Genomic DNA, 17,854 nt, shown 5'->3' on the forward strand with positions numbered 1-17,854 from the left:
TCCGGATTTACCAATGGAATAGACCAATCGGCAGCACTGCCACTGAGGTAAAATAGAATAAAGGCTACCTTGGTCTGGTCGTTAGGGAAGGCCCCGGGTCTGCATAGAAAGTGTAAACGACATTAGTTCATAAAGACGGCATATTTCTTGGGATCCCCCGCAAAACGTTCAGGCGGGGCCAAAGGCATGTGTCCAGGTAGATTGATTTGTACCGGGTTATTCAAACCCATTGATGTGGAAGTACCTCCGGAATTAGATAAAGGAGTGTGCCCTGCCTGGGCCTGCAATAACCTTTTGGCCAGGTCATCAGTTCTCTCCTTGGATAGGATCAGTTCTCTTTTGAGAGCGTTAGTCTCCTGGCGGGCTGAGTGCACTTCTGCCCGTAATTCCCCCAAAAGCTGGGCCAGCTGATCTGTCTCGGAAGTCTCCATAGCGCCCGGGTGGGAGATTGTGGGTAGGCTTCGCGTTCTGTCACGCTCACCTGATTCCCACGGAGGCACAGGTCTGGCTTCGAGTGCTGATGCTTCTTCAATGGTGAAGCGCAGGACTCTGATGATGGACAGGAAGGGCCCCTTTCCTCTGGCTTTTCTGGCTCGCAGGAATATTCCCCTGTGCGTGAAAAGGGAGTATTACCTACTGACGGAATAATGCTCAAGCCTCCCACTCCCTTCCAACCCTCCTCGATACCCTTCCACGATTCCCTGTGAAGTCTCACCTTAGGGTTTGGAAGGATGAGTTCTCCATCCTGCTTCTGATGCAGGGGCGCGTTGAAACCCAGTTACTTCACTGGATTGAGGTTTGATGGGAGTTCCATATAAGCTTGACTATTCAGGTGAGGCGGTGTAAGAGTTCTGTTGCAAGTTCAAAAGTTCAAGCTTAATAATAATGTTCATTGTCTTATTGCAGCAAGCGCTAATGCTTATGTCTTTTTCCCCTTAGGGGCCGGGGTTCGGAATGCCGGAGATATGGCGCCGACCTGAAGTGTAAGTTCTGGATGAGCGTTCAGGTAATGTCTTTGCATTCGCTCATTCAATGTCTTTGTCTTTTTTCCCCATTGGGGCCGGGGTCCGGAATACCTGGAAGCGGCAGGACCCGAAATGAAATGGGAATGACCCAACAGGTAAGTCTTAGAAGGAAACTGAGCTTTTCCTTTTTCCCTTCCTTCTCTCACCTTGTCTTCTTGTCTTTTCTCTCTAGGCTCTGGGAAGTGGGTGCGGATCCAGATGATCGCTGCTGAAGATGGAGGTGCCCAGGAAAGGTGAGTGAAATGCAGCGCTGCAGCGATCGAAAAGAAAGCTTTTAAAATGATGTCTTCCCTTTCAGGATCGTCGGTGTGATGTCCCCGTGATGCAGTTTTAACAGGTAAGGTCTTCTTTCTCTCCAATTCCCTCTTATCTCCTTTTGCAGGCGACCCAGGATTCTGACAGGCGTGGCTGAAGTCCAGATGCAGGAGCTGACACGGTGAGCGTCCAGCTGCGAGGAGCAGAACAATGCGAAGCGTGAGTTGCTGATCGGGCGTGGTTTAAATAGCTTTGGAAGAAGTTCCGGGCATGTACCCTTCCACCGATCAGGTATGTATCCTTCCTCGACCACACCCAGGTGGAAAGTAGTCCCACAGGTAAAGTAGTTCCATTCAGGCCTCAAGAGGGCCTGGATGTAGCAGCATGGTCTGCATCAGGTAAGTGCACATTAAAACACTTGAACACATGTCTAGCTTTATGAGCCTGGCGCCTAAGGCGCCAGGACAGGGGTCCAACATGAGCCTGGCGCCTAAGGCGCCAGGACTGTGTCCAAAGGGCCCCAGCTTGGGCCCGCTGGCACTTCCCTGGGGGGAATGATGCCTGCCTCTGGGGTTGCTGGGTCGGACCTGGCTCCTTGGAGGTAGGCATCATGACAACACCCTCCACCTTCTGATCTTCGAGTCTTGCTAGCCTTTTGAGGCCCACCTTGTCAACCCATAAGGTATCAACAAAGTTACCGGCTGCTCCGCAGTCTAAGAGTGCCAAAGTCTCTATGAGCTGGTCTTGGATCATCACACTGATATTGATAACCATGAGTCTGGAATCTTCTGGAGTCTTCTTTGTGGATACCGCCAATGAAACGTAGGGACTGGAAGATTTAGATAACCACCGGTTTTCTGTCCCTTTTAAAACCGGGGTGATCCGTTTCCCGAACGCCGTTGAGGTAGTTCGGCGCAGTCTTTGAGCAGATGTTTGTCAGACCCACAGTAGGTGCAAAGACCTCTTTCTCTCCGTCTCCTTCTTTCTTCCGCGGTGAGTGGTGCTCGGGTGGTTCCAATCTGCATAGGTTCTTCACTCTGTTTAGAAGATGGAGGAAGAGTGTTGGATGAAGTACCGATGGTAGAGGGATTTTCTCTGTAACGTCTTTTTTCATTACGCCTCTCCTGGAGTCGATGTTCAATCGTTAGGACCGAGGATAAAAGATCAGAAAAAGAGGCAGGTCGGGGAGACCGGGCTAATTCGTCCTTTATCTCTTCTTTAAGACCTCTACGAAAAATGGCAAATTGTGCCTGTTCAGGCCAGCCAGCCCCTGCAGCCAGGGTCTTAAACTTAGTGATGTAAGTGAGGAGGTCTGAGGATCCCTGTTTCACATCCAGGAGATCCTCACAAGCAGTGTAGGTGATCTCATGTCTTTCAAAGGATTCTCTGAGAAGTGCCTTAAAATTCCTGTAATTCTGTAAAACGGGATCCTCTCCTGTCACAAGAGGAGTAGCCCACGCAAGGGCATTGCCCACCATATTCGAAATGAGGAAGCCAACCTTAGCCTGATCAGAAGAAAACATGCGAGGGCGAAAAGTGAAGTAAATAGTGGCAGCTTCCAAAAACTCTTTAAGCTTCTTGGGAGAACCGTCGAACTTCCCCGAAGGTAGGGCCACTGGTGGCAATTCTGGGGGAGGGGGAGGTTCTCTACCTGAAACCAATTGTTTTAATACAACATTTTCTGCCTTAACAGTCTGAAGCTCTTGAGAAAGAGTCTGCACAACTTTCCATAGCTCTTGTATCTGATCCTGCAGCTGTTCTGGAGTAGCCATTGGTATCTTCGGGCATTGCAAACTGTCACAACCTTGTGTAAGACTTGAAGTTACCATAGGGGTATTGTCCAATTGCTCCGCTTTCCCACCCGATGCACCACTCTCCTCACCTGAGTCTTCAGGGTCTGATGCTCCGACGCCGTGTCGGTGGGCAAGGTAATCCTTTTTACTCTTCGTTGTTAGAGCTATGAAACGGAACGAAGCCGTGGTGGAACTCTGAATCGGTTACCACCTCGGCTCCGGTCCCGTATGCAGGCGGGTAAGGGGAAAAAGCCCGAAGGCGGAAAAAACCCCTGTGTCGCGGTAGAACTGCTGGCCGTGGATTGCGATGAGATATGTAGCCGTAGTTGTAATAGAATTCAATTGCATCGGGAATCCTCGAGGTAAACAATGCGAAGATTCAACCGGAGAAAAAATGACAAGGAGGGAAAGAACACTGGCAGAAAGCAGGTAAGCGCCGAGTCGCAAAAACAGAGAGAAACCGGCGGAAGAGGGGGGCCGCCAGGGAGGCAGAGAGGAGGGAGGAAAAGAGGAGGAGGACCCCGAAAGGGGAGAAAAGGAGCGAGCGAGAGAAAAGCACTGGAAGCGTCTCACCGTGAAAACGAAAGGAGACGGTTGCAACGCAAGGAACCATGGGTAGCAGGAAGTAAATAGGCGAGAGGAAAGAACAGAGGAAAACACTAGACCGTAAACAGAGAAACGTGAACAACGTGGTGGCAGTGTTTAATGGCGGCGAAGCCGTAACAACGGCATCCATCGCCAACCGAGAGGGTTCATGACACATGGTCACTTATTGTGGCCGCTTCATCCGGAACTTGGCGTCCCGCTCAGAGCCGTTGAGATCTTTGACAAAGAAGGACACCATTTGGCAGTGGGGGCCCCTTGAGCAAGCGGCATTCGATGACATTAAGAATGCTTTGGCGGCGGAGGACACCATGGCGTTTTTCGATCCGAGCCTGCAGACGGAGATCGTCGTGGATGCCAGCCCCTATGGCCTGGGGGCGGTGCTCACTCAGGTGGGGAGTGACCAGGAGGTTCGCCCCATAGCCTATGCAAGTAAGGCGCTCTCCGATACCGAACAAAGGTATTCTCAGATCGAGAGGGAGGCTTTGGCGGTCTTGTGGGGCTGTAGACACTTTCGCCTGTACATTCTGGGGCAACCTGTGACTGTCGTCACGGACCAGAAACCTCTGTTGCCAATCATGGCTGGCTCTTCCTCCAGGCCACCGTTGAGAATTGAGCGTTGGATGCTCGCATTGCTCGAGTATGGTGTATCCTTAATATATCGTCCCGGGGCCAACAATGCTGCGGACTATCTCTCTCGTCATCCAAGAGGGGACTCTCATGCATCCACGTCAGCAGAAGAGGCTGACGAACACGTTCGCTTGGTCGTAGAAATGGCCACCCCTAACTCCATGCAGGTGGACGAGCTGGAGCTAGCGTCAAAGAACGACGAGTGCTTCGCCGTTCTAAAGGCAGCCATGCAACAGGGTGCCTGGAAAACGGTGTTGGAGGCTTTGGACCCTAGAACGTGTGAGGCCAGAGTGGCTCTGCAGCAACTGTGGCAGGTGCGAGAAGAACTGGCATTCTTGGAGTCGGGGCTCTTACTGAGAGGTGGAAGGATCGTGGTGCCCCAGACCAAAATCCCACAGGTTATCGCCCTGGCACACCAAGGTCATCAAGGAGCCCCCAAGACAAAAGCTCGTCTCCGCCAGAAGGTGTGGTTCCCGGAGCCCGAGCGGCGAGTGGAGGAGTTTGTGGCATCATGCGTGTGGTGGAATCGGATGACACTGGCTATTTTCTATTAAATCACATATTTTAATTTCAAAAAGTTATACAAGTTCATCATAAAATACATCACAAATCATTCTAAACCACTCATGCCTACTTAAGTATTCACATTCATAAAATTCATTCAAACATCGGACCATAAAACACCCTAATGTGAGAATAGCACCAGATTTTGCTATTCAGTACAAATGATTACAGAAATGATTTTGAGTATCGGGTGTCACTTCTTTCTTGGTGTTTTAAATCACCAAAAATTCTCTCATAGAGATCACGTCGATACTATGGACTGGGTCATCATTTAAAATGTTAATATACATGAGAACAAAATCATTTCTGTAATCATGTGTACTGAATAGCAAAATCTGGTGCTATTCTCACATTAGGGTGTATTTTATGATGAACTTGTATAACTTTTTGAAATTAAAATATGTGATTTAAATAGAAAATAGCCAGTGTCATCCGATTCCACTGATCCAACCTTTTCTTGTTTATTGCACACATTACCTGAAGGATCAGTGTTGCAGGTATACCCCTTTATTTCTCTATCATGCGTGTGGTGCCAGGCCACATCACCGGCCCAGAGGGAGCCGTCCATCGAGACAATGCCGAGAGGGACAAGACCATGGGAGGTGGTGCATGCGGACTCTGGATCCACGTCGAGGGGCACTCATTTCCTAGTGGTGGTGGACGAGTGGTCTCGATATCCTGAGGTTGAATTCATAGAGTTGGTGGCGTTTGACAACGTAGTGATAGCCCTGGAGAAAATTTTCACCACTCATGGCCTACCCTCTGTTCTGTGTTCCGACAATGGGGCACCATTCCAAGGTGAGAGCTTCGCTGAACTCATGAGGGACTATGGCATTCAACACAGAAGGGTCACCCCGCTCTGGCCTCGGGCCAACGGAGAGGCAGAGTGCATGATGCGTACACTGAACAAAGTGTTCAGGATCGCCCAAGGGAAGGGCGAGTGCCTACAGAGGGCGCTGTACGTATTTCTGCGGGGATATTGGACCACACACCATTCATCAACTGGTTTGGCACCTGCAGAGGCTCTATTCCAACGATGCCCGAGAGACATCATTCCTGAGGTGGGGGATCGAGAGCTGGCTGTCATTGACAACGAACAGGTGGAGGCGGACAGATGGGCAAGAACGCAGATGGAAAACATCCGAAGAGGGCTGAGACCACCCACTATTGCCCTGTGGGGATGAGGTGCTAGTGAAGAATCGCCACCCACAGGGCAAACTCTCCCTCACGTATGAGCCCGCTCCCCTGGATGTCGTGGCGGTGAAAGGGTCTATGGTGACCGCCTCTGACGGGACTTCATCAGTGACCAGGAATGCCAGCTTCTTCAAGAGGCTGGGTGAGCCAAGAGTGGACAGCACTGACGACCGAGAGGGCGAAGAGGCACTGGACGAGGGTGGGGGTGAGGCCCCCGCCGTGGACTCTCCCGCTCGGGGCGGGCCAGGTCAGGGCACACCAACCAGAGATGTCAGCAGGAGGTACCCCCTGAGAACAGGGCGTGGGAAACCTGCCCGTCTCACTGACTATGTGACCGACTGAGCCGTGGAAAGCACCATTGAGGGATCCAGGGTGGCTGTCAATAAATGGGGGATTATTAGGGTTACATTGTGTGCTGTGAAATGTTTGGTAGTTAGATTCTCTCCTTTTTCAAGTTTTGTTGTCATGGAAAAGGAGGAGTGTGGCGCTGGCCCTTTAAGGGCGCGCACGCGACGGGGTGACGTTCACTCCATCGCGTGCCCTGTATAAATAAACAGGGCGTTCCCCGGTGGCCTCAGAACCACCGTGGAGCCCACACGAGTAACATCTCTGTCTCTGTGTCTGTGTGTCACGGGGGGTGGGGGGCTCACGGACGGCGGTGTCGGAACACCGCTAACACTCCTCAAGGCAGGGCTCTGCTCGCTTTTGTTGCGGCAGGCCATGCCGCTCACTCCCTCCCCATACGGAAGTGAAGCATTGCTGGTGCTGGCGGCCCTCGCAGTCTTCCCCAGGTGGGAAGCACACTCTTCTTTTCATTTGCCACGTGTGCAGCGAAGACCCCGTCACTGACTCCCATTGGCAGGATATTTAAATTTTCATAGCAGTGGGCCTCCGCTGATTGTCTTGGGTGCACCCTATTTCCCCCTACCTGTGGGACCGAAGAAGACGCTAAGGATGACAGCACTGCTGTGGTCCACCTCCCCGGGACGTGCCTTGAGTCCCCTTAGCTGCTCACACGCTGCGCTGGCCACCGCCTTCCAGGGTGGGTTTTTTGCACATCCCGCTACCTCTTTTTTGAAATTTCAATACGCTGGAGGGACCGGGCGCAGTGCGCGGAATCCAGTCCGTGGACCCCCTTGTCACCATTGTAGTGATGCCCCTGATGGTAGGATGGCCTGATGGGCCCATCACATATGCTGCGCAGCGCAGCAAGGAGTGACAAGGACACAGATGTTAGCTGGTATGTAACTGCTGAGCAGGAAACCACTCAGTCCTTTTATTGATGTGGTCACCCGCACACGTGACCATGCGCACGTGACTCAGTGTTGTGGGGCCGGCAGCAGTCACACGGATGGCCTCATCGGTGCTGGGAGGCCCAATACCATGCTGGTTTGCCAGGGTCACCCGGTCTTACAGAGGTGGTGCAGGACAGGGCCCTGAGTGGCAGTGGGGCACAGCCTGGGTGCCGGAGCACCATAGATGCCTGGAGCATCCAGGATGGTGGGTTCCTGGGCTGGACCCAGGGCACCAGGCTGGTCTGGGGGCCCAGACCAGCAATGACCTGCAGGACTGGGTCACACAGCATGGGGCCTGCAGGCCAGGGCCGCAGGACCTGATCACACTGTGTAGGCCTGCAGACCCACAATGAGAGACAGACACAGGTGTTCCATGGTTGGAGTCTGCAGCCATTCTGCTGCACGTCCGGCTCATCTTCTTCTTCTTGCTGATAGATTTTATCCATCAGCAGTGATTTTTGGGTACCAAGGCTTGAGCCTCATTACCCCATCTTCTCGGGTTGACTATGTAGTCGTGGTTTGTATTCTTCTTGGTCTGTGTGGACTTGTCACAGCAGGGCTTGTTTCACAGGGTCTTCGCTGTGATGGTCTGCTGCACGTGCCTGCAGGGGCTCCTTTTATTAGCTTGGCCAATGTTAGGAAAGATTTCGTAATTGTAGGTAATTTTCCTTCCATGTGGCAACCCCTAAACTTTTTGCTGTTGTTTTTCACCATGATCTCGACTTTGCCAGAGAAGTGCAGCCTTCTGCCGCACTCCTCTGGGCTTTCGCTCCATTCTTACAGGGAAACTGACATGCCCTTAAGACAGTCAGTACCGGAAAACGCTGTTTTCCGTAGTTTCTTTTATCATGTTGCGGCTTTCGTGCAACATGACACAAGAGGGCACTGTAAGCTAAGTTACTGCTCTCTTGGGTCTCTAGCCTTCTACAGGCCCTAGATACTCTTTTTGGATTGTAACTGATCAGTGCAAGTGATTCACGGACGGGAATGGTGGCAGCGATCGTTTCTTATGTTTTGAGCTCCTTTTGGCGTTTAACGCGCGTTTCTCGCGCTTAGCCCAAAATGGTGGCCTGGCTCCCAAAATGGCCAGACCACGAGGCTCCTTTGTCCTGTCCGCTGACCGTCTTTCTCCCTTCAGGTCGAGCCGACCCGGGGCCTTCCTTATTTGGGCATGTACTTTCCCGCGAAACACGAATGCTTTCGCGGGCTTCTACAGGCCTGGTGTGTGCCTCCAGGATGTGGGCTGGGATGTCTGGTCCCAATACACATCCTGGGTGCCAGAGAGTCTAGGGTGGTGTGAATGCCTGGGACCACCGTGGTCCGTGATAGGTCCACGTATGGTGTGAGTGTTGATGAGCGGATCTCCCATTGGGTCCCCTCCGTTTTGGCGCGAAGGGAACCGTGGATAAGATGGGGCTGGAAACACCACTACCATGTCGATCTCCTGAGTTCTCACGAATGAAGGAATACAGGAGCCATGTATCCTGCAACCACGAGGCTGAACCGAGGAATCGCTGGTGACCCGCTGAAGGACTGCTCCTCTGCACTGCTGTCGCCTTGTGAAACCCTTTTTACCTCTGATCGAACCAGAAGGCCTGTACTGGTACTTCGACCCTTGGAATAGCGGGGACAGCTATTCTCGGCATCTTCACCATCTCCTGCTTGTAAGCCTTCGGAAGCGTCTCTGGGCCATCCAGCAGACTGACCAGCCTACACAGGAGTCTTGCTCTGTAACCGCCGCCAGGTTGTGTTGTATTTCTAGTCCTTGTCACTCTCACACGATTCGTACACTTGGCGTTCCCAGGTCTGAAGTGAGTAGTGTACATTTGACTGAGATACACACGGCCGCTCCGTTGTCCGGCTGTGGTAACAAACTGTGCGGGTTCACTTCGTTTCGGACATCTTCAACTCAACTCTGCTGCTGCAGACTCAACACGACGACGAGACGTCTCCTGCTCTCCTGATCCTCCCAGCGACTGAAACTGACGCGGAGAAGCCTGGGTCTGCTTGCATCGGGGACCAGTGAGTAGCATAGCTAGGAACTGGTCGCCCTCCTGCAGGAGCCCATAGCTTTTCCCCGCTGTGTCAAAACAGCACGCCTTTCCGTACTCGCGCTCTGCTTCTGCCCACAGTGGAGGCTGCGCTTGAGTCGCGGAACTCTGTTCTTCTTCATTTGTGCACTAAACTGAACTGCCTGATTTCCTCGAAGAGACTCCCCTTTTTGCCCGTTGGCACCAGCGTGTGCAGGTACTTTTGAGCACAAGGCTCCACTCTTCGTAGGGCTCGGACTTCCTTTTAGTTAGGTGCCTCTGAAGGCGGACTGGGTCTAAGCATTATTTCGCACTGCCTGTTTTCCTTCCCTTTTAGGTGGACTACACATTTCGTGCATCTAACGCTTCAGACTTGTTTGTATTTGTATATATATTGTACTGGTATGGTATGTGTTGGTTTACTAGAGTTGTATTGTGATTTCTCGCTACGGTCATTGTTTTAAAGGCCTTGGAATAAATGTGTATATATTTTTAATATAACACCTGTTTGGAGTAGTTTGTAGGTGTCCTTGCTTTGTGTGCTCATTGCGGGCTTTCAGTCACCCTCACCCCTCTTGAGACCTAGTCTTGACCGCCGCGATCGCTACCCTGATTGGTCTGGCTTGTCCAGAGTTTACCCTGTTCCAAGTAATTAGGTTGGCCTTCTGAACTTCTGCGCCGCCAGGACAGAGTTCAGAAATCCGTCTTAACAGCCAAGACACAGCCATGGCCCATCTTAAAGGAGCAATACACGTGGGAGGGACACATCCCTTTAAAGGGGCAATAAAAATGGGAGGATCATACATAACACTCAGCACTCACTTCGTGGTGTCCTGCTGAGATCACAACAGAACCCTGCGTAAGGCATTTAAAAAAATGCATATTTAAATGTATGCATAATTTTAAAAAATCAGGATGGTTAACAAGGACGCAGTGAGTGGAGCGAAAGTATACCTCCCCCGCTTATATTCTATTTCAGAATAAAGGGGGGATCCCGTGCAAGGGCAAATGTGTTTCACAACACCAGCATAATGTGGTTGGTGACGGGGTCCACTGCAGATCTTAATACTTCAGATCTTATTATAAATCGGGAATTCCTTTACTAAAACCACACTAGAATCTTTTCCTCTATTTTTCATTTCATATTAACATGCTACTGAGACAGGTGTGAATGGGCATTAAGATTTCTGATATACCTCTGACATAACCCGATGGGTAATAAAAAAAAGTATCTTCTCAAGGAATGTTGCAGGAAATCTCTGTCATAATTACTGAATGATTGTAATTGTTCTTTTTTTATGTTAAATGTTTTATATAGAAAAGTTGATGTAATCAACTACATTAAAAAAAAAATGACTGAATAAAGATTAGCACCAGGGGTCAAGCCCTAAAAATTAAAGTGGGGGGACTCATCAACAAAGGCAATGGGATGTGATGTCGCAGAAATGAGCATATCAGTGAAACATACACATTTCATTAAATTGGCTTTGCATAACTACCAAAATTGCACATGACGAATGGCATTTGCCTTTCATAAAATCAACACACACACAAAACCCAGAGAGGACATGTTCTTCTAATAATGTTTTGGAAAACATTAAAAGGTGTGCACGTTTTAAACTCCACAACCAATACAAATGTTTTCCCTGGGACTTGCAGTACCGAAACGGGACAATTTGCCTTTAGTTGTTAGTTATTTTTTATCAAAGTATATAGTGCAGTGGTGAAGTGTCCGGCCTACAAATCTGACGATTGTGGTTTATACCCATGGTTGGCTTTGATGCATAAATTCATAGAGGACATTCATTGTGTCTAATTTTATCTGGGGGGGGGACTGAGTCCACCCTCTGAAAAAAGTGGGTGGACTCCGTCCCCCCGTGTACCCTCGACTTGAGCCCGCGCGGGTCAAGCCGCCCACTGTCGGTTCCTGTTCCCTTTGCTTCGCAATGTCAGGAACCTCTGTCGAGAGAGAGCGGGCGTGGAAATGGCTCGTGAAGTAACCTCAGGTGAAGATAATTATTGACGGGGATGGAGGGGCGGTGTATTCGGTGACGCCCCGGATGAGGATTTAAGAGGAGCCGCTTGCAAATCTGTAGTTAGTTTCAGGCTTTTGCTGTCGAGAGTTTCTGCGTAGTCATTGCACTGAGCGGTAAACGGTAAAGGTACATGTTGGGCCTTTCTTCTCCTGCACGATTGAATTTGCCACCCTGTTGCGAGCATTAAGGATTTTTTTTCTCGTAATACGGTTTGTAGTTGTAGGAGCCAGTCAGTGCTTTGGGAGATACAGGTCTAGGTGCTCGTTTTACTTTGCAGTGGTTTGCTTAGTGTGTGCCTTTAGGGCCTACAATACATAAATAAACTAGCCCTTTTGGTTTATCAAAGTCTGCATGGAGTAGTTTTGTTAGAAAATGGTGGAGTGACTAGATGGACCAGACTGAGTTATCCGCCATACATGCAGTGGTGTCAATCCCTTAACTGTAATTGGGGTGTAGTCGGAGGTATTCATATTGTTAACCATGAGGTTTGTAGTTTCATTTATAAACCCCTTCCTTGTTATCAGTCGGGTGGGGGGGTTTCGGCAGGCTGTTACAATGCCCAGCCTTATTGCCCTTGGGACCAACCTGTTGAGGTTTGTGTTTTTGGGTTTATTACATGTGCCCTACTGAACACACTACACGTTTGAGACATCCCACGGGCTCTTCAGTGTGGGTTGGCTTTCTGAAAGTTGCCCAACTCTGAGCAGAATCTCAAGTGGCCCCACGATGTGTAAAATATTCCAGACTCTACTTTTTGTCTCCTAGCAGATCGTAGTCTGTTCCATGAGGGCCTGGTTATAATCTGTGCAGCAATGACGGATCCAAGACTTAAAAAAAAACATGATTTGAGAGCTGTTTTAGCATCATACAAATAAAAAGTGGGCATTCGTGCCTATGTCCAGTTTACAATTGTGTGCAGGCTACGTTTGTGCAGCACAGGTCCATTTCCCTATGGTTGAAGCAATGGGCTGCTGTACACTGAATCTGTTGGCTGTCTCCATGACCACCAGTCTGGCTTCAGATCAGCCAGAGGCATGGACACTTCTCTCTTGAACACCTGTGACTTATCTTTCCTCTGCCTTTACAGAAATTGTGCCACCCTGACCAATGGTCTGTGACACCATTGGCTTCATTGGACTGGTTTTCCACTCTTTGACCTTCCTGGGTTCAATTGGACCATTTTTCTCCCCCAATTCCCCACCTATGGTGTCCCTCAAGGCTCTTATCTTGCTGTGGCTCTTCAACATGCACCCTACCCATCCAATCTTCTCTCCTCACTTCCAGTGTTATGCAGAGGACACACAGGTCTCCTTCAAGCTTCACTCCTCTCATCTCTGACTGCTAGTCATGCATGGTGTGCTGTCGATCTCTGCTTAATGGCAGCAAGACTGAGCTCCTTCTCACTGGGACCACAGCTCCCTTACACTCTGGCTGCTGTCTCTGTGTCTCTGTCTGGGCTACTGCAACAGCCTCTTCCTTTGCCCCCAATAAGTAATCCAGGCTAGGACTGAGGTATCTCTCCACTAGCTCCTATTTCCTGATGGGATCAAGTTCAAGACCCTCTACATCATACACAAGGCATTCTGGGACCCTGCTACTTCCAACTCTCTCCCTAAATAACTCCCTGCTTGAGCCCTTTGATCTTCTAGCTCCAACCCTCTGCTGATTAGATGCTTCTCTAAGCAGAGTGAGGGGGTAGCTCTCTCCTTGACAGCTTACCTCTCGAATGGTTTTCCTGCCCCGCTCCAGCTTGAGCTGGATCTCCCTCTTTTCTTGTTCGTCTCCTTTCCCTCTCCTGCTAATACCCTTTTCTGCCACAGTGACTGGCTGCCTGGTTTCCCTTTGCGTTCTACAGGGCACCAGGCCCCCCATGCAATCTGTGCACTTGCCTAGCCCTGTGGTCCTCTTCTCACCCCTTTGTTTGCACTCTTTCCTCTTGCTCTGCTCTCCCCTTCCCAGCACTTCACGCAAACCGGCACTTACCGCTTGCACTTTCGCAATATGAAATTCACTAGGACTGCTATCTTTTGCCTCTGTCCCCCCCACCCTCTCCCCGATTTGTTGTATAAGAACCTTACAAATATCCAACTAAAAGATGATGGAATAGGAGAGGTCAATTAATGGGATGTCCATCAAACATGGAGGATATGCAAGGTTGTCTCTGAAATTGGAATCTGGATGCCAATTACCTAAGGTGGAGTTGGGGGGGGGAACCTTTCAAGCTAATTATTTTTCAAACTAAAATCAAAATCTGCCTGGGTATATTATGGTTAGATTGTCACACAAAAATAATACTCACTCTTCTAAATATTTAGATATGAATCAGTTTTTTTTTCTTCATGGTTTGCTAACGTACATAACTACTAAAACGGACCCCTCGAACGTCCGTTCACCTACTAACCTTCACAACTTTTATTGTTTCCACCGCAACAGCAACTAAGAATAACCCATTAACATGATAATGCATCGCTGCCCCTCTACATCGGTTGCTTGGATGTGGCAGTCTCCTTTGCCTAAGGAGGGGTTGGGGTTTTGGGGGACACCTGGGCCCAACGGGTGCCTGCTAAAGCAGTTGCCCAAAGCAGTCCACACACCTCTGGGATGATTAGAGTAGCCTGCTGCAGGGCATTCAGTCTGGCTCTCAGGTTTGCTCCTGGAACCTTTGCTCCCAGGAGATTCCGTACACCCAGGAGACTGGGCAAGGGATATAATGGTCCATGAGTTGCTTGGTAACGAGTAGTGTGCTGGAAGGTGGCAGCAACGGGTAAATGCACAATGAAAAGCAATGATTTAGAGCTGTACTTGTGGAACATCTCCCTGCCTTCTACTCCCTCTTCACCTGCAGAATCCTCTTCCACAGCCTCATCTGATCCCTCTGACGGTTATGAAGAAGCCATGGGCAGCGTGGAGGTGAGGGGGGCGGGGGGCTGGAGTACCTTGACAGGAAAGAGGTCAAGATGGTTTTGGCTAATATATGAAACTATGGGCTTCAAGGAATAGGAGTTGGTGGGGCAGCCCTTGAACCCTTAGATCTGGCAATATAAGCATATGCTGTCGTGTCCCTATGGGACTAGATTCTGCGACTGGTCTGACCTGGAGCATATTGGCTTGCCTCGGTTTATGGTAAAACTATAACCCACTGAATTCTGATTGTTGGCTTCAGTGGCTGTAGATGAGATTCTGGCACATCAGCCATGCCTGCGGAAGCGCCAGAAGTAAAGTATGCTGATTCCTATGGGGATCCCTAGCACTGAATGCCAACACCTATGCATCGTATGCGTGGACACAGGGTTGGGAGTTTTCAGGTAGCTGCAACAGTCCCTCTGATTGTGGACAAGTCCTGCTGGCAATGCAGAGACTGGTTGAGCTCCTGTCTCACCTTTTTATGATTGGGTGAGAAACTGCAATGGCTTTTGGCTTTGGGTGCACAACCCAATCACCAGACAGCAATGCGAAAGATTGACAGTTGGGAGGACTCCAAAGAAAAGCTGTGGCCCTAAAGCACCTGTTTTGAAGGCAAGAAATCACTTAAGGATGCCTTGGAGGTCAGAGTTCATAGGGTCTTCGGGCAGTGGAACTGTGGTCCCAGCAAGGGAGAGTAGGTAGTGCAGCATGTGATAAGGTATTGAAGCCGGGCATTGCAATAATAAGTGACTAGTAACTAAGGCTCCTATTACAACTTTACACTTGAACAGGCACATGAATGGACAAATCCTCTATATAGAATGGTGACAAGAAGTAGTGGAGACCGTTCCAGCTCACTTCAGTCACTGTCTTGCGGGCTGACAAACTGCAGATACTCTGGACCACCCTGACACTAGATTCCTGCAGGAAGCGGGCCATGTTTTTACACTTTAGGTACTTGATTGTTGACATGCCCAAAGACCAACCGGTGCAGCGATCTTAATCTAGGATTTTTCTGGTGCTCAAGCCAGGGGATACGTTTCAGGTTGATCATAGAAACAGTATGTGGTCCAGGACGTTCAAAATGGAGACGTTACAAAAGATTCACCCATGTACTGTTCCATCCTCGCCACAGTGGTTGTCAAGAGCCTGTCTGGCCTGCTTAACTGGTTTCTTTGCCAACAAACATTACTGTACCACCTGCCAATTGCTGAATGAGTTGCTCAGGTTTCCTATAATTTTAATGTGTACAAATCTTGATGCGGGCATGGTTGGTGGAGTTACCATAATTACTAGTGCATACCCAGATTTGCTGTTGGACATGCAGAGCCATTCAAATCCTTGCCTTGATGTGCAGCTTCCCTTAGTTTCTCCCACCACTCCTTCACTTCTCCCTCCCCGCACCTTTTGCCTAGCATTTATCCGTTTTCTTTGGGAAAGTATTTTTGTACATGGAATGGACACCTAGGGCCTGTTTCAGAGTAGCTTTCCTATGGGATTGCACCATTGTGAATCTGGCCCAGTCTTGAACCAGATATTATCACCACCGCTGGGCAGGAGGGAGCAACAAAAATGTAAGAAATGGGACTGCTTGCTGACTATGATCCTTAACAGCAATTTCAACTTTGTCTTTTAGCATAATGTCTGGACGAGGCAAGAAGGCTGTCAAGGGTAAAGTGGGCCAGAAGACCAGGTCTTCCAGAGCTGGATTGCAGTTTCCAGTTGGGCGCATCCATCGGCTCCTGAAGAAGGGGCACTATACGGATAGGATTGGCTCTGGTGCATCAGTTTACCTGGCGGCTGTGCTGGAATACCTGACTGCAGAAGTGCTTGAGCTGGCAGGAAATGCTGCCCGTGACAACAAGAAAGCCCGCATTGTGCCAAGGCATCTGCAGCTGGCGGTCAGGAATGATGAGGAACTGAATAAACTCTTCTCTGGAGTGACCATCGCTCAAGGTGGCGTATTGCCCAATATACAGGCCCAGCTCCTGCCCAAGAGGACTTTAAAGGGGGCTGCAGAAGACGGGAAAGATGTCCTGTCACAGGAGTTTTAGTGGCTTGCCTAAACTGTCTGTAATGTACTTGTTCACTTTTAGAGTTAATTTAATAAAATTGTTTTAGATGTTGGTGCAGGGATCGGCTGACTCTTTGTTGGCAAGATTGTGGGAAAATCAAGCTTTAACTGTTGTTTATGCTCGTACACAAATTCAGTAGGTGATATTTTGCCTGTAAAGAATCTATAACCTAGGCAGCCAGGCACTGGGTGGCCCACCTACCGTCATGGCCTCTTGCCCCAACGGGTTCAAATATTTCCACATAGCTGCCGCATCCCTGCTTTGCAGCCCACCATCCTGCACACTTTTTACAAATTCAGACTCACATTTGTGGAAAAATCAATGGCTGCAACTTTTTTTTCATAGGTTTGCAAGCTATCACACGCTTTAACTGTTTACTTGCTACTCTTCCTCTTTGTATCCTTTCAGTCCATAATCTAGGTCTCGCTCCATGAGCCTCCAGTTTGGGATGAATCGTGTCCCCTGGAACTTGCTTTTCCATGAAGTTGGCCTGTCCTCTTGCCCTGGTCACATAGGAATGCCTGATCACCCATGCCACCTTCCTGTCAAGTTCATTTGTCAAAGGGGAGTTTGAGTACACCCCTGCCGATTTCCCCCATCACATTGCACAATACCAGGGGTGCTAGGTCTGGAAAAGATCTGGGGCTTTGCGACTGCTGTGCCTTGGGGCTAGTTGGCCTTTGGTTGTAGCCCCCAAGCTTCTATCCGGAGCTGCAACGAAAGACCTGTGGCTAGCAACTCATCTACACAATGCCTTGATGTCCCTGCTACCTTAGTAGCAGCCACAATTCTGAACGAGTGTTCAAATGTTTTTCTCTACCCTGATCAAGACCCTTTCTATTACTGCATGTAATTGATTGTGGAAAAGCCATCCTCCTGCACCAGGAGGCGTCTGGTCCCCTTGAGCCTGCACCCCAGGAAAACCTTGCGCAAGGGGCAGCACCCCTTGGCTGCGATGCATTGTAGTCGCACTCACTGACCTCTACCCTCCTGGTCCATTTTTTTGACCTAACCCTACCACAGCATCTGCTACCAACAGGCCCCATATGCAGTCTGTTTAATTGCTGGCTGTGACCAGATCGCTTTCTCTGAAGGCCCCAAAGGAAGACAACAAGAATACTGCCTTGAACATCAGTCTCTCATATGCTCCCGAGCAGACCAAATGTAATGTCATTTTCATCAGTTCTCCAAATTGGGTAACGGCTGCTTTTTATTGTTGGAGGCTTGGTTGGGGTCCCTGCCTCCACTTAGCCTGGTGAAGGCCACTGCTACTAGGCATGTAGCTGCCTGTGCTAGGCTTCTTCCCCTCCCCAAATTGAGCCTGCTGACCCACGCTACAAAGTTGTCATTTTGCTAAGTAATCCGTCAACGTACCTGCAGTTTTTTTGCTAAACCCTCCCACCACCAAAGCCAGTCCGGGAAGTTTTGTCTGCGCGTTGGGCCAGCTCAC

At 49.7% G+C, this 17,854-nt stretch overlaps 1 protein-coding gene across 1 annotated transcript; it reads left to right on the forward strand.

Annotated features, from left to right (window-relative positions):
- Nucleotides 1-11,468: 11,468 nt before the first annotated feature.
- On the forward strand, nucleotides 11,469-16,455 carry LOC138525580 (histone H2A-like). Its single transcript, XM_069635625.1, has 2 exons — nucleotides 11,469-11,551; nucleotides 15,966-16,455. Exon 2 carries the CDS (start codon nucleotides 15,970-15,972, stop codon nucleotides 16,381-16,383), a length of 414 nt encoding a protein of 137 aa, XP_069491726.1. The 5' UTR covers nucleotides 11,469-11,551; nucleotides 15,966-15,969; the 3' UTR covers nucleotides 16,384-16,455.
- Nucleotides 16,456-17,854: the final 1,399 nt, after the last annotated feature.

This window comes from Ambystoma mexicanum, chromosome 7p, assembly GCF_040938575.1.
Source record: "Ambystoma mexicanum isolate Mex_15411 chromosome 7p, UKY_AmexF1_1, whole genome shotgun sequence".
Classification (NCBI taxonomy): Eukaryota; Metazoa; Chordata; class Amphibia; order Caudata; family Ambystomatidae; genus Ambystoma; species Ambystoma mexicanum.

Excerpts from the sequence above, each read along its gene's own strand:
- LOC138525580 (XM_069635625.1), top strand. The coding sequence starts at position 15,970 with ATGTCTGGACGAGGCAAGAAGGCTGTCAAGGGTAAAGTGGGCCAGAAG.